Genomic DNA, 27,105 nt, shown 5'->3' on the forward strand with positions numbered 1-27,105 from the left:
AAAGCATTTCCTCTAAAGTCAGGAACAAGACAAGGGTGCCCACTTTCACCATTACTATTCAACATAGTTTTGGAAGTTTTGGCCACAGCAATCAGAGCAGAAAAAGAAATAAAAGGAATCCAGATTGGAAAAGAAGAAGTAAAACTCTCACTGTTTGCAGATGACATGATCCTCTACATAGAAAACCCTAAAGAATCCACCAGAAAATTACTAGAACTAATCAATGATTATAGTAAAGTTGCAGGATATAAAATCAACACACAGAAATCCCTTGCATTCCTATACACTAATAATGAGAAAACAGAAAGAGAAATTAAGGAAACAATTCCATTCACCATTGCAACGGAAAGAATAAAATACTTAGGAATATATCTACCTAAAGAAACTAAAGACCTATATATAGAAAACTATAAAACACTGGTGAAAGAAATCAAAGAGGACACTAATAGATGGAGAAATATACCATGTTCATGGATTGGAAGAATCAATATAGTGAAAATGAGTATACTACCCAAAGCAATTTATAGATTCAATGCAATCCCTATCAAGCTACCAATGGTATTTTTCACAGAGCTAGAACAAATAATTTCACAATTTGTATGGAAATACAAAAAACCTCGAATAGCCAAAGCGATCTTGAGAAAGAAGAATGGAACTGGAGGAATCAACCTACCTGACTTCAGGCTCTACTACAAAGCCACAGTTATCAAGACAGTATGGTACTAGCACAAAGACAGAAATATAGATCAATGGAACAAAATAGAAAGCCCAGAGATAAATCCACGCACATATGGACACCTTATCTTTGACAAAGGAGGCAAGAATATACAATGGATTAAAGACAATCTCTTTAACAAGTGGTGCTGGGAAATCTGGTCAACCACTTGTAAAAGAATGAAACTAGCTTTCTAACACCATATACAAAAATAAACTCAAAATGGATTAAAGATCTAAACGTAAGACCAGAAACTATAAAACTCCTAGAGGAGAACATAGGCAAAACACTCTCTGACATACATCACAGCAGGATCCTCTATGACCCACCTCCCAGAATATTGGAAATAAAAGCAAAAATAAACAAATGGGACCTAATTAAACTTAAAAGCTTCTGCACAACAAAGGAAACTATTAGCAAGGTGAAAAGACAGCCTTCAGAATGGGAGAAAATAATAGCAAATGAAGCAACTGACAAACAACTAATCTCAAAAATATACAAGCAACTCCTACAGCTCAACTCCAGAAATATAAATGACCCAATCAAAAAATGGGACAAAGATCTAAATAGACATTTCTCCAAAGAAGACATACAGATGGCTAACAAACACATGAAAAGATGCTCAACATCACTCATTATCAGAGAAATGCAAATCAAAACCACTATGAGGTACCATTTCACACCAGTCAGAATGGCTGCGATCCAAAAGTCTACAAATAATAAATGTTGGAGAGGGTGTGGAGAAAAGGGAACCCTCTTACACTGTTGGTGGGAATGCAAACTAGTACAGCCACTATGGAGAACAGTGTGGAGATTCCTTAAAAAACTGGAAATAGAACTGCCTTATGATCCAGCAATCCCACTGCTGGGCATACACACTGAGGAAACCAGAAGGGAAAGAGACACATGTACCCCAATGTTCATCGCAGCACTGTTTATAATAGCCAGGACATGGAAGCAATCTAGATGTCCATCAGCAGATGAATGGATAAGAAAGCAGTGGTACATATACACAATGGAGTATTACTCAGCCATTAAAAAGAATACATTTGAATCAGTTCTAATGAGGTGGATGAAACTGGAGCCTATTATACAGAGTGAAGTAAGCCAGAAGGAAAAACACCAATACAGTATACTAACGCATATATATGGAATTTAGAAAGATGGTAACGATAACCCTGTATACGAGACAGCAAAAGAGACACTGATGTATAGAACAGTCTTATGGACTCTGTGGGAGAGGGAGAGGGTGGGAAGATTTGGGAGAATGGCATTGAAACATGTGAAATGTCATGTATGAAACGAGATGCCAGTCCAGGTTCAATGCACGATGCTGGATGCTTGGGGCTGGTGCACTGGGACGACCCAGAGGGATGGTATGGGGAGGGAGGAGGGAGGAGGGTTCAGGATAAATTTTAAGAAAAATTATTAAAAGTAAAAAAAAATATATATATATATATATATATAAAGGATAAAGTAAAAAAAAAAAAAAAGAGTTGTGATGCACAAGCTTAGTTGCTCTGCACACGTGGGATCTTCATGGATCAGGGATCAAACCTGTGTCTCCTGCATTACTTTGGAGCCACCAGGGAAGCCCCCAGAATTGGTTTGAAATCTCCTTAATTGTACACCTGTGGCAGATTCAGATCAATGTATGGCAAAATCAATACAATATTGTAAAGTTAAAAAAAAAGGGAAAAATAATCTCCTTAATTAACCAATGACAAGCTCACTTCAGGAAACACACCTCTGAAAGCCAACCAGTGATGGTGTCACGCTTTGAACGGGAGCTAATTAGCAGCAGAGTCACTTCCGTTAATACAGCTGAACACGTCAAGAGCACGCTTCCTGGGCTGATGCCAAACCCCTCCCATGTCTGTCCAGCACTCCCCCAAACAAGCTCTTCATTTCACTGAGTGACGGTCATTTTGATCATCTGGCTGATGGATACAGTGGGGTTCGCTATAACCTCTTTGTGTACATTTGAAATTGTTTGTAATAAACTTTGAATATGCATATTTTTAAAAATCCTTCCCCAAATCCCACCTCTCTCAATCTAAGTGACAAACCAGCTTCCTGGTTGCAGACGCTGAGCAGGGGTCTCCTCCTCTGATGCCCCGCCAGCAGATTCTACCATGAGGATCAACGGCATGAACACAAGTTCCGTGTCTAAGAAGATGCCTGCTGCCCATCCTGCGCTCTGTGCCCATCTGTGTGTATCTCCATTGTGCCCCACCCTTAACTTTGTACACGTGGCTATTACCTTGCAGAAACTTCTTCCTGAAAGCCTGGAAGCCTCTCGAGGTCTGGTTTCCAGCCGACTCCCTGATCATGAGGCCTGTGATGTTGTCGAGTAAGAACAGGTCGGAGAGGTTGGCGGCCGTGGGTGTCCTGGTGTTGTTCACAAACAGTCGCACGTGGGCCAATGGCCACTCACTCTGCACAGATACCTAGGACAGGAGGGGAAGTGAGGCCAGACTCGCTGTTGAGCCCGACTTCCCAATGTAAGGCCCCAGCTCGAGCTGCACCCACTAGGTCTGCAGGCAGAGGGAAGGGACTACAATCTCATGAGGGTTCTAGAATTCATCAGGTCTGATTTCAAAGGCCCTGGGAGAATTTTGACTCCCACTTGACAAGTTGTTGCTCAGACCGGTTCAAAGAAACCAGGACCCTGAAATGCAGTGAAACCACAGAGAAACTTGGATGAAAAAACATCCATGCGTGAGACTACAGTGGGGAGATTGTCACAACTTGGGGTCACCAAGAAAAACAAGCTGCAGCGCTTTCTTAATCCATTATTTTGAAGATTCAGCCCCAGCCAGTCCGGGCCTCTGACTGTCATTTGATCTCCAAGTTTGCCCTGAGCTGGTCTCCTGTCTCCTGGCCAGTTGCCTTCCGGGTTCTGCCCACCCATGTGTTTGCACAGCTCAGTTATTCAGAGCCAGTGGCCCGTCTCCAGCTTGGCTCCCCACCTGGTCTCTGACACCGTGTCCTGCCCCCTCTCTCAAAGCCTATTTCCCACCATTCCTGCCCTTCCTTCACCCCAGCTCTGCTGAAAGAGACAGAGAAGCTGAGAAAAGAGAGAGAAGTCATGTACACCCCCAAGAAGAATGAGCTCTGGATTGTAATAAGTGAAAAAAGCAAATTGTAAAACTTGGTATATAGGGTACTGTCACCTACGTAAAAAGGGGAAGAAAGAAGGTATGTGTATGTACGTGCACATGGGCATGCACACATACTTATAACTACACCCATGTAGCAGGAAGCATTTCTAGTAAGACACATGAGAAACTGGTAGCTACAACTGCATTCCAGGAAGTGCAGCAAGAGAGCCAAGGCCTGGGCCGCAAGAGAGCTGTGCAGTACACAGTTAACTAAGCAGAGGTGGACTGTCCAAACCCCGCCTATCCCAAAGAGAGGACCAGCTCCTGAGAGACTGGCCCTTAAAGCCCGTGGAATATCTTGTCTGGAAAGAGTGTCTTGCTATACTTATGGCCTTGGGCCACCCCAGGTAGTCTGTGCTAACCATGTGATTCATGGTGAGGGCCTTGGGCAAAGCTGTGTTCAGGTGACCTGAGTAACTGAGGTCAGTGACATGAGTGCTCCATGCCTACATGATGGATCCTCAATAAGAATCCTGGACTCCACGGCTTGGGTGAGCTTCCCTGGTGATGTCACACACCACTGCTGGGAATAATTAAATGCTGCTCCTTCAGTTCCACCAGGAGAAGACCAGGTGTCTCGGGCCTGGTCTCCCCAGAACTCTGTCCTATGAGCTCTTGGCTTTGCTGACTATAATCTATATCGGTCTGCTGTAATAAACTGTGACTGTGAGTAGAGCAGTTTTTCTGAGTTCCCTGAGTCCTTCTAGGGAACCATTGAACCTGACGATGGTCTCGGGGACCCTCAACACAAGGATCATGTGAAGGTCATCTCATGAGATTAGTAAGAATCAAAGACCTAAAAGACATTACATAAATTTGTAAACTGTTGACATCATACCAATGTTAAAATCTGGGAGAAAATACATGCTTTCTTTCCCATTTTAAATAATCACAGAGGATTTTCAGTAATGATTTTGTTGTTACCAAAAAAATCTTAGTCTGGTGCTTCCATATAAAATATGAGATCCCTGTGGGTCACTTCATCACCCGTGTTCAGATACGGGTAGACGGCCACGTGATTTGCCAGTTCTTTAAATACATAACTCTACTAATATACATTTTCAGCAAATTCAATTACTTTCTCTTTAAGTATAAACCACAGATGAATACTCACCACTGCACATTTCTGAAAAATTACTCCATTCTCAGAAGTCCCTTGAAAGTCTCTTGAAATGTCTCCATACTACAATAAAATATAGAACTTATTAGAAAATGAAAAACAGTTCATGCTACACATGTTAAATAAAAGTACAAGATGAACTTTTAAAAGTGGCGGGAGGGTAGAGGAACTTTCCTGGTGGCCCAATGGTTAAGACTCCATGCTTCCAATGCAGGGGGTACAGACTAGATGCCTGATCCGGGAACTAAGATCCCACATGCTGTGGGATGTGGCCAAAAAATGAACAAGTAAAAGGCAGGGTAGAAGGGTTACTTCTGCAGTCATGCATTTTGACCCTGAAGATTTTTCTTTAAGTCTTACAGAACTGGAACTTAAAATCTATGAATAAAGAAAAATGTGGACATGTGATGACACGGGGCTATGTCCTGTTCTGAAGTGCATGTCAATGACATCATTGTCACAGGGACTCAGCGAACCAGGGCTGACGCTTTAGCAGGAGGAATGTGAGCAGAGCTATGGAAAAGTCCTTTAAGGATTGCTCACATGTCCTGGCTTCCTAGGCCTTGTCGTTGTTCACTTGCTAAGTCATGTCCAATTCTGTGCCATCCCATGGATTGCAGCATGCCAGGCTTGAGTTTGCTCAGATTCATGTTGACTGAGTCAGTTATTCTATTGAACCATCTCATCCTCTGCCTCCTCCTTCTCCTTTTGCCTTCCATCTTTCCCAACAACAGGGTTTTTAGTAGTAAAGAATTTGCCTGCCAATGCAGGAGACGCAGGAGATGCAGGTTTCATCCCTGGATCAGGAAGATCCTCTGGAGGAGGAAATGGCAACCACTCCAGTATTCTTGCCTGAAGAATCCCATGGACAGAGGAGTTTGGTGGGTTACAGTTCATGGGGTCTCAAAGTCGGACAAGGCTGAGCAACTGAGCAGAACAGCACGCACATGTCCTGAGTGGGGCACGCGAGCCACACAGCAGGAACCTGGTGAACATGGACCATGGTGTGTTGAAGTGCTTCTTGCAAGCTGGATCTCTCATTAACAGGTAGAGAATCCACCCAGGATTGGCCTCTTCCAGCCCCATGAGGGGCTTCCCTGGTGGCTCAGTGGTAAAGAATCTGCCTGCAAAGCAGGAGACCCGGGTTTGATCCCTGGGTCAGGAAGATCCCTTGGAGAAAGGAATGGCTACCCAGTCAAGTATTCTTGCCTGGAAAATCCATGGATAGAGGAGTTTAGTGGGCTACAGTCCAAGGGGTTGCAAAGAGTTGGACACGACTGAGTGACTCACACACACACAGCCCCATGACACCTCCTCTGGAAACCAATGGAAAGCCAGGGCTCACCCATTGGATGCCAGCTCCATTGCTCCTTGTAAACATAGCTGATACCTGTTCATTTTCATCCTTGAACATGCCCCTTGACTCCAGGCCATGCATCCCCACTGTCTGCCCTGTCCACCTTCATCTGCGGTGGGTGGAGCCATACTCTGAATCAAAGACCAAGGCAGCTCTCAGTGATACCGATAATCCTAACAATGGCTATTCTTTCCCAAGTGCCAGGTGTATGCCCATCACTGTACACACATGAATTCTATTTCTCCCATTTTACAGATGAGGAAACTAAGGCTCATGGAGGTTAACCACTTGCCCAAGGCTGCACAGGTAGGAAACTTGGACTCTACCCAGGCAGTGTGCTGGTTATAGCTCCATATGCTATTATAGGATCGGTATAGGTAGGTATAGGGATAGATATAGCTCCATATGCTATGATTCTTCCGTAGGGCACACTCCTCCAGAGTGTGACTCTCTCATTGGCTATTGTATAGAAATGAACAAAGACGCAGAGAACAGAAGTGATGTTCTGAGAACACTTTGACCACAGGCAGCAGCATGAGCTGTTGAGGGCTTTGATTCTGGTTGAGTCTCTGTCCATGACCTCACCCTCATGCTTTGACGTTCCAGGACCCCAGAAAGTCCTTGAGGGCAGACATCTGGCTTTCTAGCCTTCAGATCCCCACACAGTATCCTGCATATGACAATCAGATAAACACAGTTTGTTGGGCAAAGACACACAGGAGGGGGATGGAGCACATACTTGAAAGCTGATGACCACCATGGTGGCTGGATGCAGCTCGTCCTGAAGCCCAGAACCTGGGAAAATGACCCTATTTGGAAAAGTGGTCTTTGAAGATGTAATTAAGCCAAAGCTCTCAAGATGAGATCATTCTGGGTTTAGGTGGGTTGGCTTTAGCCAGGTCTTAAATCCAATGACAAGTGTCCTCATTAGTGACAGAAGAGAAGACAAACCCACAGAGAAAAGGACACAGAAGGTGAAAGCAGAGTATGACAGTAAATGATAGGTGTCAGCTGGCTGGCCATGGTTCCCAGATACTTGATCAATCACCCCCTGACGTCACTGTGAATGTATTTTTAGAAGAGATCTAACGTTTAGGTCAGTGGACTTTGAAGGAAGCTAATGACCCATCATAGTGTGGGTGGGCCTCACCCAATCAGGTGAGGTCTTAACAAAAACGATGAAGGTTTCCCCTAAGGAAATGTGCATTCTGTGCAGAGACCTCTCCAACTTGAGTATCAGCTCTTTCTTGGGTTTCCAGGCCACACTTGCGGATCGTGGACTTTGCCAGCCCCCACAATCACATAAGCAATTTCTTGAAATAAATCTCCCCCTCCCTCCTTCCCATACGTGTGTGTGTGTGTGTGCGTGTGTGTATACACACATCCTACAGGTTTTGTTTCTCTGTAGAATCACAATATAAAGATTGGAGTGATGGAGCCACAAGCCAAGGAAAGCTCCCGAAGCTGAAAGAGAGAAGGATGGATTTTCCCCTACAAGCTCCAGTAAAAGCACAGCTCTGCTGGCACCCTGACTTTGGCCTTCCTGCCTCTAGAACAAAGAGAGAATAAATTTCACTGTTCTAAGTCACCATGTTGGTGATAATTTGTCACACAACTATCTAATACAAAATGTAAGAGACTAACACAAAATGTAGCCAAGGGCCAAGGAGGAGATTTTCGCCGTGGTAGCCTGTTGGCTGAACCCAGTGGTTCTCAAGCCATTATAAATTATGACAGCTTAGGGGAGAGTCAGCCTCACGTGGCACCAACACATTACACAGAGTATGAGGAACACTGGGAGCAGGGACAGCGGCTAAGAGCAGGGGCCCCACATCCTAGTTCTGCTGCTTCAACCTGTGGGACCCTGAGCAAACTCCTTAATCTCTCCAATCTTCAGTTCCTATCTGTAAAAAGGGAATAAAAATAGTACCTGTTTAAGAAACTCATAATGAGGCTCCAGTGAGATTATGCATAGAAAGCGCTAAGCCTATGGTTTTTCCAGTAGTCATGTATGGATGTGAGAGTTGGACAATAAAAAAGGATGAGCGCCCGGAAATTGATGCTTTCGAACTGTGGTGTTGGAGAAGACTCTTGAGAGTCCCTGGGACTGCAAGGAGATCAAACCCCTCCATCCTAAAGGAACCAGTCCTGAATATTCATTGGAAGGACTGATGCTGAAGCTGAAGCTCCAATACTTTGTCCACCTAATTCGAAGAGCCGACTCGTTAGAAAAGACCCTGATGCTGGGAAAGATTGAGAGCAGGAGGAGAAGGGAATGACAGAGGATGAGATGGTTGGATGGCATCACTGACTTGATGCACATGAGTTGAGTCTGAGCAAACTCTGGGAGATAGTGAAGGACAGGGAAGCCTGTCCTTCCTGACTGCTGACAGGTGTGCAGCAGTCCACGGGGTCGCAAAGAGTCGGACACGACTGAGAGACTGAACAACAACAACATGCCTGGCGAGTGGAAAATAATTTTTAAACATTTGGCACTATTATCGGTAGCAGCGTTTTTATAACAGGTGCAAGAGAATCGATCCAGTTAAAGCAAAACCCCATGCACTGCTTTAGAACCAGCAGATAAAGCTGCCTAATGCTCAGATTCACACATCCTATTCATCTAAATACTGTATATTGTATAGAAGAAGCAACTCTCTGTAAAGAAAAATGGATTTGCTCCCTAATGATAACTATATTTAGTGAAAGAGAAAGAATAGGTGTTTTTTGGAGGAGGAACAAAAGCCTGTGACATTTTCTACACAAGTGATCCAAAACCAGTTTCTTTACAACTTCTGATATGTCTTTAAAAGAACTGAACATGTTACTTACCAGGCGGTGTGTTACAGCAGAGTCTCTTTTAAACAAGGTCTTCCTAGGCCATGAGTGTGTAAAAGCAAAGACGGAATGAACCCATGGCCCACTAGAGGCTGAAGAAGCCAGGGGTGGGTTAAAGACTTCAATTTCCTTACTGAATTTCATTCCGAATGGTGCCTCCTCTGCAAAACAGCAACGTGCATGCATTACATAATACAAAAAGGCAGTGGTTAAACTCTAGAAGCAAACCACATGATACATGGCAGGCGTTTGGAAAATCTTCACTGAGTAAGTGGACGAGAGTGTGAATGAAGGAATGACTTATCTCTTTGCCAAGGTGAGAAGTTCTCATTGGGAGCCATAGAGCTTAAGAAGAGTTTCTTCAAGTGTGTGCTTCTTACCTGATCTGTAGGCTGAAATGTACAAGCCTGGCCCCCCTCTAGACCGGCTGAGTCAGAACCACTAGGCAAGGGAGGAGGCATGGGTGATTCCTACACAGTTAGCATCAGAGGGCCCTGGGTTCCAATCCTGGCTGCCACTCGCCAGCTGTGCCCTTGGGAAAACCTCTAACCACTCTGTAAATTTCTATTTTGAAGTGACCAGCATTGTGGAGTCATGCCTTTTCAGCATTTATCTTCTATCCAAGTACAAAGTGTATATAGGCCGAGAATGAATCCTGTTTCTCACTCCTCCTTACACAGAATATTGATAGCAAGGTCTTTAGAACTGCTTTAGAACCCCTTTTATAGAATTTCTAAATAAATGTAGGAAAAATTAAAAAAAAAAAAAAAGAATGTGGAACTGGATCCTGGATAAAATCAATATCCTTTTTCCCAGAATAGTATCTGTGGTTCAGTTCACGATGTTGGAATGGGGACAAAGGCCCTCACCATGGAAAACAGCACACACTTTCCCAGGCTGGCTGCTCAGTTGGGACTCTTCAAGTCAATCACACAAGTGGGACAGAACACCCACCTCCAGACCCCAGTCCAGTCCTTCGGGCTAAAGGACAAAAACTCACTGGACTTCAAATCTTAAGGCCACTCTGGGCTTTGTCTCTGGTGCGGGTGTCTAAGCCCCTGCTCCTCCAGGAGCTCAGAAGGCCCAGCCGTGGGCTCTGATGGAGACCTGAATGAGGACAGACACTGTTACTGTCCACAGACAGTACAGAAGGAAGTCAAGCTCTGACCTGACCATCCTCCCACTGCGTCACTACCCAGCGGTCTCCCCACTAGTGTGCTGTCATGTGGGTCATCGGTCATGACTCTGCAGCTGTTTGAATGCACCCTGGCTCCCTCTGTTTCCTTCTCCTGCTAATTGCTACTTCTCAGGACTCAGCTGAGACTCAACACCTCCTCCAGGAAGCCCTCCCTGAAGCCTTCCTGGTGACCTAATTCCTCCACCCTCTGCTCTCACTACAACCACGGTCCTAAGTACACTGCCCTCCCTTATCCAAAATGTCTGCTTAATGAGTGACTAAAAGTTCTCTGTGATTATGGTGATATCACCTCAACCTATTTTACTCAAATGAAAACACTGGATTTTGTAAACTTTTGTAAAGTCTTTTGCAAAGACTGCTTGTTGTTCTTCAGTTGCTAAGTTGTATCTGACTCTTGGCAACCCTGGAGATTGCAGCATGCCAGGCTCCTCTGTCCTCCACTATCTCTTGGGGTTTGCTCAAACTCATGTCCATTGAGTCAGTGATGCTATATAATCATCTCATCCTCTGTCATCCCCTTCTCCACCTGCCTTTAATCTTTCCCAGCATCAGTGTCTTTTCTAACGAGTCAGCTCTTCCCATCAGGTGGCCGAAGTATTGGAGCTTCAGGTTCAGATCAGTCCTTCCAATGAATATTCAGGACTGATTTCCTTTAGGATTGATTGGTTTGATCTCCTTGCAGCCCAAGGGACTCTCAAGAGTCTTCTCCAGCAACACGATTCGAAAGCATCAATTCTTGAGCGTTCAGCTTTCTTTATGGTCAACTCTCACACCCATACATGACTACTGGAAAAACCATAGCTTTGACTATTCAGACCTTTGTTGGCAAAGTGATGCCTTTGCTTTTTAATACACTGTCTATGTTTGTCATAGCTTTACTTCCAAGGAGCAACTTCGTGGCTGCAATCACCATCCACAGTGATTCTGGAGCCCAAGAAAATAAAATCTGTCACTTCTTCAACTTTTTCCCCCTCTATTGGCCATGACATGATGGAACTGGATTCCCTGATCTTAGTTTTTTTCATGTTGAGTCTTAAGCCAGCTTTTTTGCTCTCCTCTTTCACTTTCATCAAGAGGCTCTTTAGTTCCTCTTCACTTTCTGCCATAAGGGTAGTGTCATCTGCATATCTGAGGCTATTGATATTTCTCCCGTCTATCTTGATTCCAGCTTGTGCTTCATCCAGCCCAACATGTTGCATGAGGTACTCTGGATATAAGCTAAATAAACAAGGTGACAATACACCTTGTCATACTCTTTTCCCAATTTTGAACCAGTCTGTTGTTTAACGTCTGGTTCTAACTGTTGCTTTTTGACCTGCATAAGGTTTCTCAGGAGACCGGTAATATGGTCTGGTATTCCCATCTCTTTAAGAATTTTCCATAAGTTTGTTGTGATCCACACAGTTAAAGGCTTTATTGTAGTCAATGAAGCAGAAGTAGATGATTTTCTGGAACTCTCTTGCTTTCTTCATGATCCAATAAAAGTTGGCAATTTGATCTCTGGTTCCTCTCCCTCTTCAAAACCCAGCTTGTACATCTGGAATTTCTCAGTTCATGTACTGCTGAAGCCTAGCTTGAAGGATTTTGAGCATAACATTGCTAGCCTGTGAAATGAGAGCAATTATACAGTAGTTTGAACATTCTTTGGCATTGCCCTTCTTTGGGATTGGAACGAAAACTGACTTTTTGCAGTCCTGTGGCCACTGCTGAGTCTTCCAAATTTGCTTACATATTGAGTGTGGCAGAGTAACAGAAGACCTAAAAAATACTTTTAACTCCCCTAGAAAATGAAATACATTTATCCCTGGAATAAAACAAGGTGTATTCATAACCTGTGTCAATTCTGGATGAAAAGTCTGTTCTGCCTTCCCAGGACCCCTCCCTTCAGGGTAGCCCCCCAACTAATCAGTAAGATTCTAGCTCAGTCTCTACAGACAAACCTGGATCTCAGCATATCCTGGTCCCCAGGAGGCCAGACTTAAGCCCAGAACCCAGAGGACTCTCCCCCCAAGTCCCAGTGATGGGACTGGGGACTGGCATGGAACTCAGACTGTGTCCATTAGTCTTCCCTGAACTTCTGTCGAGCTACAGAAAGTCTCTTCCTTTCCGCAAGTGGCAGCAATTACTTCCACATGGAAAGAATGTCCCTGAGAATGACACTCATCAGACGAAAGCAGGAGCCTCAATGGAAAGTGAAAAGCAGAGCCCTGAGAACACTGTGTTCCTGGATCCGGGGCCTGTGCAGTCCAGCGATAAGGGTCAACACATTGCTCATTGCTTGGTTAGTTTCAGTTGGATTTCTGAAACCTGGTGTGGTAGACTTTCAGTGCATGCATACTCAGTTATGTCCGACTTTTTGCAATCCTGCCAGGCTCCTCCATCCATGGGATTTCCCAGGCAAGAATATTGGAGTGGGTTGCCATTTCCTTCTCCAGGGACCTTCTCGACCCAGGGACTGAACCCAGGTCTCCTGCATCTCCTGCATTGGCAGCCGGATTCTTTACTGCTGAGCCACCTGGGAAGTCAGGTAGACTGAGTAATGGTCCCCAAAGACACCCAGGTCCTAATCTCAGCAACCTGTAAATATGTTCTCTTACATGGCAACAGACTCTTTGCAGATACGATTAAATTAAGGACCCTTAGTTTAATTCATGGGGAAGTAACCTGGATTATCCAGGGGGCCATAAGTGTAATCCCAGATGCCTTACAGAGGGAGGCAGAGAGAGATTTGACAGGCAGAAGAGAAGGTCATGGGACCACTGCGGCAAGAAGCAACGCTGCTGGCTTGGAGGCTGCAGGAAGGGTCATGACCTGCAGGACTCAAGGAATGAAGCTCCAGATCCTGGAGAAGGAAGAATATTCTTCCCAGGGCCCTGGAGAGCATGCTGACACTCTGAATCAGACCAGTTAAACTGATGTGAACTTTCGCCCTCCAGAACTATATGAGAATACATCGATACTGTTTTACCACTAAATCCCTGATAACTTGTTACAGCAGCAAAAAGAAACTCACACAGTTGACTAATACACATACACTAAAACACATTCTGCGTTTTCTTCATCAGGCACCTTCAGGGGAGAATCAAGATTCCCCTTACCTGAATCATTATTGATTCTTGATTCTTACCAATTATTATTGAATCTTACCAAGAATCAATCACCACCTTACCTGAACTCAGATCTGGGCACCCCAGACCACTGCTGCAGGAGGGGACTCACAGCCCTTGCTCTGTAGGGTACACAGGTGAGCAGGGTACCAGGGAGGCAGAAGCAGGAGGTCTATGGCTTTAGGGTCTGGTTCTCTCTCATGGTCAAATCAATAAAAAAATCAACCAAGAGAAAAACTTACCTGGAGTTGTAATGTGAGAGTTTTCCACACTGGGCCAAATCCCAAGGGGTAAGTCCTGAAAGTCCAAAGGCACAAAGACGTTATTGAAGAAAACGCTAGGAGTGGTTGAAAAGTCATCTCTAAATGGCCTGAATGGAGAGGAGCTGCACGTTTATCCTGACACCTGATGTAAATCTTTCTAAGTCAACCGTCTCCACCAGCCTCTGAGTAGAGGATTATATAATCGCATTCCTGGAAGCTGTCTAGGGAGACGACACAGTGCAGTGGAAATTTCACACAGTTAGACCTGAGTTCGAACCCCAACTCTGCTTTTCACGAACCCTCTGATGCGGGGAGAGCCTCAAGCCTCTGAATCCCCAAAATCCTGCTCGTTTTCAGAGTGGTACATAAAACACTGGCCTGGGAGTTGGAGACCTAGATTTGAACTTGAACCATTTATCTGCTGTGTGTCCTTAGTCAAGTCTCTTAGACTCTCTGAGCCTCAGTTATTTCTTCTGCAAAGTGTAGAACTCCTCCCAGCTCGCTTCACCTTGTTCAGGGATGAAAACTTGTCCAAACGGGGCTCAGTCAACCCCTCCATCCCATCTTTGTGAAATAGTGAGCCCTAAAGAAGCCCAGAGCCCTCCACTATAAAACAGTAATAATCATCATTATCATGATTATTACTATAGTGTCTTGGCTAGAGCCCTTGAAACAGGCCAAGCCCCGTGCTGTGCACAGCAGGGTTATTCACGATAGCCTAAAGGTAGAAGGAACCTAATGTCCACTAATGGATGGATGGATAAGCAAAAGTGAAAGTGAAAGTCGCCCAGCTGTGACTGACACTCGGTGACCCCATGGACTATACAGTCCATGGAATTCTCCAGGCCAGAATACTGGAGTGGGTAGCCTTTCCCTTCTCCAGGGGATCTTCCCAACCCAGGGATCAAAACCCAGGTCTCCCACATTGCAGGTGGATTCTTTACCAACTGATCTGTCAGGGAAGCCCAATCAAAAGTGGTCCAGGCATAAAATGAAATATCATTCAGCCTTAAAAGGAAGGCAAATCTGTCACAGGCTACAACATGGATGAAACTTGAGGACATCAGGCCAAGTGAAATAAGCCAGTAACAAAAATGCAAATAGTGTATGATTCCACTTATAGGAGATATGTAAAATTCATAAGAGACAGAAAGTAGAAGGGTGGTTGTCAGGGGCTCGGGGACAGCAGAATGGGGGGTTGTTGATTAATGGGGATAGAGTTTCAGTATCACAAGATTAAAATAATTCTGCAGATGGAAACACAAAAATGTGAATGTATTTAACATTGCTGAACTGTACACTTAAAAAGGGATAAGAGGGTAAATTTTGTTGTGTATGATGGTGGTGGTTTAGTTGCTAAGTTGTGTCCGACTCTTTGGAACCCCATGGACTGTAGCCTGCCAGGCTCCTCTGTCCATGGGATTACCCAAGCAGGAATACTGGAGTGGGTTGCCCTTACCTACTCTAGGGATCTTCCCGACCCAGGAATCAAACCCGCGTCTCCTGAATTGCAGTCAGATTTTTTATTGATGAGCCACCAGGGAAGACCATTTTGTTATGTATATATTACCACAGCTGCAAATATAAATATATAAATAAAGCAGATCTATGATCATCTAGGAAAAAACTCTGAGATGTATCAAGTGAGATCACTGGATCACAATACGATGAATAATACAGTCTCATTTAATAAAAATGACACCTTATTTTATAAATATTTAATATATTGTTATATATTTGATAGTTATATTCACTTTATCTTTTATATAAATTATGTTAGTACATGTGCGTGCATGCTCAGTCACTAAGTCATGACCAACTCTTTTGTGACCCCATGGACTAGTAACCCACCAGGCTCCTCTGTCCATGGGATTTCTCAGGCAAGAATACTGAGTGGGTTGCCACTTCCTTCTCTAGGGGATCTTCCCGACCCAGGGATTGAACCTGAGTCTCCTGTGTCTCCTGCACTGGCAGGCAGATTCTTTACCACTGAGCCATCAGAGAAACCCCATATTAGTACATATAGTTACATACTTAGTAAGTTACTTTATTAGTACATATACTTATATATTTAGTAATTTGAAAATATATGTAGATATTTAATAATATGTTTAGTATTAATTACTTATAGATTTAATATATAGTTACATGTTTAACAATATGCCATATAATACCATAGATCATAACCATGCATTATTTTTAAAAGCCTAGGCAGGAGTATGCAGAAGTGTTAGCCTTGGGGGCTTGGGGACTGTGTGTGTGCAGTAGAAGGGGATCCCTGTCTCCACACCGCCTGTACTGATTTGTTCCTTGTAACAAGGAGCATGTGCCCATGTGTCACCGCAACAATGGCAAAAGTGACAATAGTAAGAGACCACGTGATGGGGGCCAGGACTCTCACGCCTGGTAGAAACACTGTCCCTGAGATCTCCCGGGACAGGTATGTGTGGCCAGAACAACCACTAGCTCATAACATGCTTCCAAAGGTGGAAACAGGTGCCATTTTCCCAGAAGAATGCCGTGTGCCAGACACTGTCTTTGCTGCCATTTGGCAGGAAAAAAGAAATCTAAGGGCTTCCATTCTAGGCCCTGCATAGGGACCTCCTTCTAACAAGTATAGTACGGTTGGGTGGGCAGGGAGGGTTGGGGGATGGGTGGTGAGTTCATGGCAGAGCAACCTAGCCAGTGCTGGTCCAGCCAAGAGTTCAAGGTCAACAACAACAGCAGAGCATCCCAGAAAAATTCCTCTAAATTGCTTGTCCCTATTCCTGAAATTTAAGACCACGCCATTCAGTTCAGTTCAGTTCAGTCGCTCAGTCGTGTCTGACTCTTTGCGACCCCATGAATCGCAGCACGTCAGCCCTCCCTGTCCATCACCAACTCCCGGAGTTCACCGAGACTCACGTCCATCAAGTCAGTGATGCCATCCAGCCATCTCATCCTCTGTCGTCCCCTTCTCCTCTTGCCCCCAATCCCTCCCAGCATCAGAGTCTTTTCCAATGAGTCAACTCTTAGCATGAGGTGGCCAAAGTACTGGAGTTTCAGCTTTAGCATCATTCCTTCCAAAGAACACCCAGGGCTGATCTCCTTCAGAATGGACTGGTTGGATCTCCTTGCAGTCCAAGGGACTCTGACCACACCATAGTTTCCACCTTATCTAATATTTCTTCCCCTTTGACTGGGAGTCAGCTAAGGAATCATTTTTGTCATTTTGTGTTTCATTTAAGGAAACACTGACTAATTAGATCATTTTCACTGTGTGGGCAGACATCTGTTCCCAGCTTAATTTTTGGAAGCCAGGCAGAATTCCAAGCAACTCACAGTTATTTGACAGTTTTCCATCTTTGTTTCCACTGGTAGAAATAGCTTTCTTAAATATTCCACTCTTTCAAATAAGTTAATTAACAGTATCTTGAATTTATGTTCATGTCTAAGCTAATGTTCCCAAACTGGGAAAATTTCTAGTCAAAGAAAATTCCCAAAGCTGTTTTGTAGGACAAGGTGTTCTGTACATTACTTTTTATGTGGCTACATATCATTATGAACATAGAAACCACATTTTAATGTATCTAAATCTGTCTCCTTTGATGCTCAGAAATTGAATATGTGCTTAGAACCGTGGGGTATTTTTTTCACTGTAATAAACTAGAATGAAATCTGAAAACAACAACAACAAAACTAACAAAACAAATTAAAAAAAAAAACCACAAACAGCCATAAGGCATGTTGCCAGATGCACCCAGATGAATCCCAACAGAAAGCACCCTGCAAAATCCCCACCCAGTCCTCCTCCAAACTGTCAAGGTCCTCACAACAAAGGAAGTGACAGCTTCATGTAAAGTGATGTCCTGGGTGGGGGCCTGGGACCAAAAAGGACACTGGGTACAAGAACTAAAGAAATCTGAATAAACTATGGACTTTGACAATGGCTTGTCAAGGTTAGACCATTAATTGTAATAAATGTACCTTACTAGGGCTTCCCAGGTGGCTCAGTGGAAAAGAATCCGCCTGCCAGTGCAAGAGAAAAAGAGACACGGGCTCAATCTCTGAGTCAAGAAAGATGCCCTGGAGTAGGAAATGGCAACCCACTCCAGTATTCTTGCCTGGAGAATCCCATGGACAAAGGAGCCTGGCAGGCTATATAGTCCATGGGGTTGGAAAGAGTCAGACACGACTGAATGACTAAGTACATGTGTGTGCACGTATCTTACTAACGTCAGATGTCAAGAGTAGGGGAAGCTGTGTGTTGAGGGGAATATATATGAATTTTCTGCACCATGTGTATGATTTTTCTAGAATCTAAAACTGTTCTAAATACTAAAATCTGCTAACTAAAAAAATAAAAGAATTAATTTGTGAGGTCTCTGAGGTGGACAGTGGTGCCACAGGGCACCAACTCCCACACACGTCTGCCTGTACCATCCCTGCCCCTGGAATTCTCCACCTATTCTTTCCCCAGCATTCGCCGCACAGCAAGCTCTGTGGCAGGTCCCTGACTTGATGGAAGGACAAAGGCCCCGCTCCAACAGACACTTCCACTCCAGGGAGAGGAGCAGGATACCAAGTGCCCAGGGAGCAAACAACTCAGAAAGGCCCTCTTAGCCGAGGATCCCTTAAGGTCTCATCAGTTTCTGGGTGTCACTAGCCCAGGGGTTCCTCTGGGGGCTCCTTGGCCACCGTGAGCAGCCTGGTCCCACAGAGATCATGCCAACCACCAGTCGATACCTCACTTCAAAGTCCAGCCTTCCCTTCCCTGTGTGAAGCCCCTCTCCAAGATGACACAGGTCACCTGACAAGGTCATCATGACCTCGACGGTCTCATTTCACAGCCAGTTCTCCATCCCCATCGCACACAACTCACCAGCAGTATTTGGCATGTGAGTGCATTGGCATCTTATGGCTGCTGTAACAAGTCACTACGAACAGAGTGACTCAAAACAAATATATGCTTATTATCACATGGTTCTGGAGGTCAGGAGTCTCACATGGGTCTCACTGGACTAAAATCAAGGTGTCTGCAGGGCTGCATTCTTATCTGGAGGCTGTGGGGGAGCCTCTTTCAGCCTCTAGAAGCAGCCCACCCTCCTCACTTAATAGTCCCTTCCTGCATCTTCAAAGCCAGCAGCAGCAGGTTGACAGGCCTCATGGGGCATCTTCAAAGCCAGCAGCAGCAGGTTGAGGCCTCATGGGACATCCCTCTGACCTTCTTCCAAGGTTACATCTCCTTCGGACTCTCTCCTGCCTCCCTCTTCCATTTTGAAAGACCCTAGGATTACACTGGTCCACCGGGATGATCCAAGGTCAGCTGAATAGCAACGTGAATTTCATCTGCAATGTCAATCTCCCTTTGCCAAGGGATGGAACATACTCACAGGCTCCACGGATCGGGATATGAACATCACTGGGGAGTCCGCTCTTCCCAAAATGCCTTCCTTCCTTGACCTGTGGGTCACAGCCTTGGTTTCCTTCCTATAAAATCAGCCACACTTTCTGATCTCCTTTGCTGAATCCTTTCTTCTTTCTGGTCTGGCCTTGGTATTGCTCCAGGCCTCTGCCCTAAGGCCTCACTCTTCCCAAACTATACTTACCCACAAGGAAAACTCAGCCAGGTCCTGGGTACACCGGGGTTAAAGGCATGTGTGCACTGACCACTCCCTGGTAAAGATCTCCAGCTCAGATTTCTCACCCAGATCAGGACTCTTCCATCACCACTCTGCTATACATCTCTACCTGGATGCCTCGTGGCAGGGGGCAGGGGTGGGGGGTCAAACTCAATAAGACCAAATCAGAACTCCTCATGGCCTTCTGAGGCTTCTGCATATGAGCTGACGGTATCCCTAGTCTTCTATGTGTTCAGGCCCAAGTCCTTGTTTTCATTCTTGACTCCGTCCTTCGTCTCTCTCAATCTGCATCCAGTCACAGCAAACTCCGCTGGCTCTACTTTCAAATATATATCCCCAATCCAGCAACTTCTCAGCAGCCGTCCACTAACCTCACTGGTCCATTTCATCTCCATCATTTGCCTGGTCTCCTGCCTGCCTCTGTTCTTGGTCGTTACTTTCACCGCTACCCTCTATCCTCTATTCTCATAGCTGCCACGGAGATGCTTTAAAAAGACAAATCAAAGCAGGTCACTTTTCTGCTCAAAACCCACCCACGGCTTCCAACAAAATAACAGTCGGAGTCTTAACCACAGTCCACAGGGCCTTTCCTGATGTGGCCCCTCCCCATCCTCTAGACCCACCTCCACCCACTCCTCCTTCCTCCCCCCATCCCTGCTCTAATCACACCAGCCTCCTTGCGGTCCTGGACCACACCAAGCACATCCTGCCTCTGGCCTTTGTCCTCACTACAATCTCCTTTGGGAAGTTTTTCTCCAGAAGCACCCATGTCCCTCCCTCATTCCATCCAGGGCTCTGCTTAACTGTCACCGCCCCAAAGCACCTTCTCTGACCACCCTGTCCAAACAGCGCTCAAAGCCACCCCTTCCAGTCCACTCTGCCCACTGCACTTCTCTACAGCCTGAACTGCCTACTCCTGCACCATAGATTAACACCACTTGGCGCCCTTCTCCTGGATTCTAAAGGGCAGAGACTGTCTTGTTCTCTCATATCTCAAGCACCCAGGTCTTGATGCCTAGGTCTGAAGCCTAAAGGGCCGTCCATAAACACTCAGAAGACTCTTGCCCACTCAAGTCTTCACTGTCTCTCTCCTTCCAGCACACTTCCAATAGAACTTTCTGGGATGGTGGGAATGTTCTATGGTCTGGGCTGTCCAATATGGTAACCACTAACCTACGGGGCCACCAAGCACCTGCAATGTTTAAATTCAAACAGCCACAACGTGGCCAGGGCTACTGTACTGGACACAGCAGTTTCAGAACATCTGGGAAATGGTTGTAACTATTACCTCACCCTTTGCAGGAAGGGATAGATATTAATAATAAGTTAACACGAGCATTTACACTCCGGTTTTCAAAGCACTCTTGTGAATGGCCTGGCAACAAATATCCACATGAATGTTCTGGCACTGACTTTCCAAAGGAAAGAGCAGTTGAGGACAGGCGGGTGGGCTCTGAATATGAGAGCACAGGACGGGCCTGGGGGGCATGGCACTCTGGGTCTCAGTTTTCGGCAAAATGGGCCAGATACTTCCCATCTCAACGGCCAGGAACAAGTGAAAGGACCCTGTGAAAATGTTCATCATGAGCTTTCTAAAAGCTCAGAAAATCGACACAGTATTATTATTTTGTCTTCTCTAGTGAAAGCCTAAGAACCAATCATAGACAGTGAAAGAAATCTCATTTAAAAGACCTAAATATCTGCAGTGAGTATAGCAGGCACCCTGGGGCCTATACTTGGAAAATGCAACAGAATAAGAGGAGCCAGGCCCTGAGGAAGGGCTGGGAGAGCCACAAGGCAGTGATGGGCCGGACCACTGGACAGGCATTCCTGGGAGCAGAAGCCTGGATGTGCAACTGCAGTCAGAGTGAAAGTGGGTGTGAGCACGGGAGAAAAGTGGTCAGATGTATACCACAGACAGGTCATCTAGAGGTCGGGGGGACATGAATGGTAGAACGCACAAATTAGAGGAGCGGGGGTAACCCAGAGGAAACAGTCATCAGAGGCCAGAGGCTGAGGGAGCGGGGACTGAACCTAATAGAGGCAGCCTGGATGGGAGAAGGGCAGACATCTGAGATGATCAGGAGGAAAAGCAGTGGGCCTGGTGATCAGATTTGGGAGAGGAGGAGAAGGACGTATCTAGGATGTGAGCCAGAGCTCCGCGCCCTCCCAAGCTAGGGACACGGGGGCAAGGGCAGGCTACATTTGCGGTCGCAGAAAACTCCAGCCATTGTGCCTTTTATCAACTGCTGCACTCTTGCGGAGCACTCACCTGCGAAAGTCGTTCTATCTGCACTCCTGAACTCATCTAAACGCTCCCATCGACCCTCTGGGGTAGACCCTGCAATAGTTACGCTCACATCGACCCGCTGGGGTAGACCCTGCAATAGGTACAGATCAGAAGCGACCTGCCCTAGGTCTCAGAGCTCTTAGGTTGCCGAAGGGGATCGACCGGGCCGCCTATAAGGTCCAAGCTCTCAGCCACAAACCACACCTCTTTCCCCACCTTTCCAGGGCGTTTTCCGGCCACAAGCGGGATCCACCAGGGTTGCATCTTACTCAGATCCCGCCCTCCCTTTCGGGTAACTTCCCCAACCCAAAGGGGCCTCCCCGCCAGGAGCGTAGGTGAAGCCAAATCTCCGGAGTCAGACCCGAGACTGGGAGCGGGCCCTCCTTACCTGGGCGGTCCGCTCAAGCCCCGCCCCGGGAACGGTGTGGGGGTCCCGGAGAGGCTGTGGGCCCAGGGGGTGCTGGAGGGGAACCTGCCCCGCGGGGAGCTGGCCGAGGTTTCGGGACTCCGCGGGCAGCGCCAGTGCAGCGGCCAGCAGGCTCCCCGCCAGCACCCACGTGGCGCGCCCCGGGCCCCTCGGGGTATCCATCGCCCGCCTGGGTCCCGCGACCCCACAAGTGGCGGGTGCAGGCGGAGTTGGGGCAGCTTCCGGACCCCAGGCCCTGCCCCGCCGCCGCCGAGCATGCTCAGTGCGAACCTCCGCGGAAAGTTTTCTGGGAGCAAGACACTGGCATCTGGGCCTTAGCGGGCCAGCAGGAAGCCTTGGACCAAACTCGAGAGGGAGGGAAGGAAGGAGGGAGCCAAGCTGGCGAGGCCTGGGAGAAGTGACCACACTTGCGTTTCCTCGTGCTTCACCCGGGGGCTCTACCAAAATCAGATCGGGTGACTCCTGCTCCCAGAAAGTTGAGAGCCTCCAAGTGCTCCTCTGTTAATGCCTGCTCCGTTCTCTAAGTTTCAGCTCAGGCCCGTCTCCTCCAGCAAGCCTTCTCTGATACACAGTGGACGGACTCCCGAGTCTACGCAGGCGCAGCAGGCCCCCTTTTCTCTCTCCCCCTCCCGCCATTAGCGAACTGAGAAGCTTTTGGAGAAGGAGAACCAAAGGGGTGCAGGACTGCAAGGAGAGGGGCTGGGCGGGGAATTGGCAGCTCATGGCCAGAGGGCAAGGCCAGTTTTCGCGTCCTTTTAGGTTCAGTTCAACCCAGTCTGTTCCCACTGCCTGAGCCCTCGTTGTGGATGAGCCCTTGGACCAGCTCAAGGACCCATTCCCACAGCCCCTGGTCAGGCTGTGGAGGGATGTTCTACCTATACGGCTTTTCATTAGAATCCAGCTTGGCTAAGAGATGCCTGCGCGCACACGGGAGGATCCTGAGATACACCAAATACCAATTTGGGAACCAGGCAAATCATAATGATTGGCCAGAGGAAAACCCAAAGAAATCCCCCATATAGGTGACTGAAGCTGCCATGTGGGTGCAACTCGGGGACTCTCCATCTGAAAGTCTGCAGGTACTGTATTCCTTTTCCTCCTATAAATACTTTACTTGCTTCACTACTCTGTCTTTATGGAAATTCTTTTCTGCAAAGCCAGAGGGCCAGATCCCTTGTCACTGACTACGGGTCAGGTGGCCAGGATCCAGTGCTTTCACTGCCATGACCCAGTCCAACCTCTGGCTGGGAACCCAAGCCCTGCTCCAAGCCATGCAGGCAGAGGCCAGACACTGGGGACCTACCTCTCTGGGGACACCAAGAGGGGAGCTCGTGTCTGGAGCCAGGAGTCAGCAGCTGAAGAATCTCCCAGAACTCTCCATGGGGGCAGGGGGTAGGGCTCTTATTCCCCTGGGCCCTCAGGGACAGCTCATGCCTCTTCAGTCTCAGGCAGGAAGTCCGGTGCTTGTAGCCTCCTACTCCTACCCCTCCAATAGGCCTTTCCTGACTTCACAGGGACAAGACAGTGGGGTTTGGGAACCTGAGAATTTATTAGCCAAGCTTTCCCCATGGGGTTCACTGCCCTCAGTGGTACCCAGCATGTGCCTGGAGTGAGACAAGGCAAAAGGCTGAATGCTGGAGCATTAATTCTTTTAGAAATTTAGAGGATGATTTCTACCTTAAAGTAAAATGCAAACACTACAGTTACCAAGTCCAAGCTCCCTCTGCTCGCCACACAACGGGACGATGGATCTGAGACACAAGGTGTTGAGGCAAGGAAGACGACAGTTTGGAAAGCCAGCTGATGGAGAAGATGACAGGTTAGTGCCTAAAAATAACCATCTTGTCAGGGCCTGGTTGCCAGGTTCTTTGATGGATCAGAGATGGGAGGGAGGTGAGGAAACAAGTAAAAAGACTACTCAGTCCTTGCAAATTCCCCTAGAATAGCAAGCCTTAGGCAGGAGGATGTGTTAGTTTCACTTCCTTGCCGTCCTTCACACATAGGCAGATCAGGTTATCTCCCTGAAGCAGGCCATCATGTATGTTTATCATAACAAAAAAAAGGCTAGAGTCACAGAAGCAGATCCAGTGTAGATTTAAAATTAGCCCTTCCTGATTACACCATACTTTAAACTTTTTATTTTGTATTGCAGTACAGCCTATTAACAAACAATGTAACAGTTTCAGGTGAACGGTGAAGGGACCCACCCATACTTACACAGTTGTCTGTTCTCCCCCAAACTCCCCTCCCATCCAGGCCACCCCATGACAATGAGCAGTTCCATGTGTCATACAGTAGGTCCTTGTTGGCTATTTTAAACATAGCAGTGAAAATTAAAAATAAAAGCCTGAGTATCCAAAGAAATAGCCAGCATAAAGCAAGGACGTCTGGTTTTTGCCCTCAGACATGTTTCCAAGAGTCTTGGAGATGCTCCTGGGGAAACATTTAAGAAGCACCGCATGGCAGAGAGTCTGAGTCCTAAAGCCAGACAGACACAGGTGTGACTCTATCTGCCCCATTTCCTATTGCAAGACCTTGAACGAACCACGACTCCAGTCTAGCTGTCAGTTCCTTCATTTATACAAAGTAAATCTACATAGTAGTTCCCATCTTGCCAGCTTGGAAGGAGTGAAGAGGAAATGATGGAAAAACCCAGAAACTTGAGCTGGATGTTGAGGGAGGTGAGGAAACAAAGTAAAAAGACTATTCAATCCTTGCAAATTAAAAGGACATGAAACCCCTCTCTGTTGAAACAGGTCCCTATGTTACCTCTGCTCTGGCCCTCATAGGGAATTAAGCTCCAAAGGGTAGAAGTGTGTGTGTGTGTGTGTGTGTGTGTGTGTGTGTACCCCAGCAGCCAGAATGAGAGCTAGCATCAGCACATGTTGCTTATAGAAAGAACAGATGCTGAACTCATCTGCCTATCTCCCTGCAAGATGCTCACTGCTGGACCTTGTCTGGTTGATGGCTGGCCTGGTGCTGGTTCAGACAGTAGGGTCTCTGGGTAGGCTGAGTGAATGAGTGACCACGTGGCATCTCCGTGGCTAGCCAGGGCTGGATGTAAGCATCTCTCTATAGGTTGTCTTAGAGGAAAGCATTGACCATCCCCGAAGAAACTAGCAGTAAAACAGGAGCCTTCAGGCAAACAAGTTCAGAGGCAGGGCCGGACAGTGCGACCCAAGGATGGCCAACTGCTAGAGGTCATGGGGCACGGCTGAGTCAGACCAGCAATGAATCACTCACCGCAGACCCTGATCCTCACCAAGAGGATAGTAACGCCCATCTCAGAAGGCTGGTAAGAAAGTTACTTGGATCATCAAGCTAAATGCTTAACAAATTCTAAGCACTCGATAAACTGAACCGAGCAACACCCTCCTCGCGTGAAGACCTGGCTGAGGTCCCCGGCCCCGCTGGAAATCAGAGCCCTCTGCAAAACAAGACTCCTCCCAGAAGGTTCTCCTCGCTGGGAAGCGCGCCTCTGGCCGGGCATGCTCAGTGCAAAAGGCAGGGCCGGAGGCGGGGGTGGCTCAAAGTTTGGAGCAAACGGTCCAGGCTCCTCCCTCCGGCTAGGCAGCTCCGGAAAGCAAGAGAGAAGCAGGAGGAGGAGGCTACACAGGCCCGAGAAATCGACAGAGTGCACCGCGCCTCCCCGCTGGCCCCGCCGGGATCTGGAGTCCGGCAGCCGGGACCCGCCAGGGATGGAGCGCCGGGCGGCGGGCCGGGGCAGCGCGCGGCGGGAGGCGGGAGGCGGCGAGCCGGCCGCCTGAGCGCCCCCGGATGGCCCGCGGCGAGACGACCTGCGGGAGCGAAGCGCGGCTGCGGCTGGGCCGGGACGCCGTGCGGCCAGCGCCCGCTCTGCTAGTCCCCGCCGTGCTGCTGGGCACCGCGCTCGGCCTCGGCCTCGGCCTCTGGCTCGGCTGCCGCTCCGTGCGCCCGCGTCTCCCGCACCAGGTGGGTCGGCCGGGCGGGCGGCCGCGTGTGGGATGCGAGGGCGCGGTCCCCCCTCGGCGCTGGGGTCCAGGCTTCCACTTGAGCCTGATCACGGGCATCGCGCGCGCGACGGGTCCTGCCCCGGGGACGGGTGTTCCCCTTCTGCTCTGGGAGGCGGCTGGAGACAGTAACTGCAGTGGGAGGCGGCCAAGTGACAGATGGGCTTTAGCTTGCGATTCCCCGGAAGGGTCCGCTCCATCCAACAACTGCCTGTGACCTTAGCCAATGAGGTCTCCAGGCCGCGGTCTCCTCTGCAGCATCAAGGATTTTGACTGATGCGCTGGGCTCACCGTGGGGGGCTGGAGGGCAGGGAATTCCCTCACCTGCCCTAGTCTCTGCAACCGCCTGTCCATTCTGCTTCCTTGCTGTGTGGATTCCCCCGCTAGCCCCGCTGGAGTCCGCTCTGCTACATCAGCATGCACTCATCATTCCACACAGCAAAAGTTTGCTGAGCATCTTCTACTGCTAGACACGGCCAGGGGACAGCAGTGTGCTCCTGCCTCTGGAGCAAGATGGAGTTGGACAGATTACTAGTAAATGTTTGATTGTAACACAGCCAGATGAGTTCTGTAATGGGGGAATGGAAACACTAGCATTTACTGAATGCTGGCTGTATGCTGGGTGCTGAGCCACACTCTGTACCTGAATTGTCATCTCATTGAATTTCCAAAACAGCTTTGTGAGCTGGTTCCATTAATGTACCCATTTTGCAGATGAGGAAACTGAGGCACAGAGAGATTAAATATCTTGCCAAATGACAGGTGTGTTTCACCCCAAAGCTACTGTATTGGAGGTGGATGGGATTGGTCACAGGTGGCTGCCTGAAGGGGATTAATGGATGTTTAGTGTGGCAGTTGTCATTATGGAATCACATGTTATGTGGAGGTATCTGGCATACAGCAGTCATTCCATCAGTGGCGGAATGATCACTGTTTTAGGTCCTTGTGGCTCGGACCTCCTTGAGGGATGAAGTCTGGTTGGATCTGAGCTAAGGTAGTGTGGTCTTGTCCCCCCA

The 27,105-nt window shown here is 47.4% G+C and overlaps 2 protein-coding genes across 30 annotated transcripts in view; one reads left to right on the forward strand and one right to left on the reverse strand.

Annotated features, from left to right (window-relative positions):
* Window positions 1-22,394, reverse strand: part of EVC2 (EvC ciliary complex subunit 2) — a 161,911-nt gene extending 139,517 nt beyond the window's left edge. For 2 of the 3 annotated variants that reach the window (XR_015165167.1, XM_086404829.1), the window contains exons 1-5: window positions 22,062-22,393; window positions 13,742-13,796; window positions 9,189-9,355; window positions 4,994-5,062; window positions 2,979-3,165 (exon numbers count right to left, since the gene is read on the reverse strand). Coding sequence is in view for 2 of the 3 variants with exons in the window: in XM_086404829.1 (XP_086260955.1) it covers window positions 2,979-3,165; window positions 4,994-5,062; window positions 9,189-9,355; window positions 13,742-13,796; window positions 22,062-22,262 (679 nt within the window). In the remaining variant the exon portion in view is untranslated. Of the gene's footprint in view, window positions 1-2,978; window positions 3,166-4,993; window positions 5,063-9,188; window positions 9,356-13,741; window positions 13,797-22,061 lie in introns of all 3 variants that reach the window. The other variant, XM_086404830.1, reaches the window with a different exon arrangement.
* The window catches only part of EVC (EvC ciliary complex subunit 1), a 103,971-nt gene continuing 99,251 nt past the window's right edge, over window positions 22,386-27,105 (forward strand). For 18 of the 27 annotated variants that reach the window (XR_015165178.1, XR_015165179.1, XR_015165175.1 and 15 more), the window contains exon 1: window positions 25,735-26,051. Coding sequence is in view for 18 of the 27 variants with exons in the window: in XM_086404832.1 (XP_086260958.1) it covers window positions 25,878-26,051 (174 nt within the window). In the remaining 9 variants the exon portion in view is untranslated. Of the gene's footprint in view, window positions 23,180-25,618; window positions 26,052-27,105 lie in introns of those variants that run through there. The other 9 variants (XM_086404835.1, XM_086404836.1, XM_086404845.1 and 6 more) reach the window with 7 other exon arrangements.

Source organism: Bos grunniens, chromosome 6 (genome assembly GCF_055505025.1).
Source record: "Bos grunniens cultivar Pamir isolate PY7600 chromosome 6, Bosgru_T2T1.0, whole genome shotgun sequence".
NCBI lineage: Eukaryota > Metazoa > Chordata > Mammalia > Artiodactyla > Bovidae > Bos > Bos grunniens.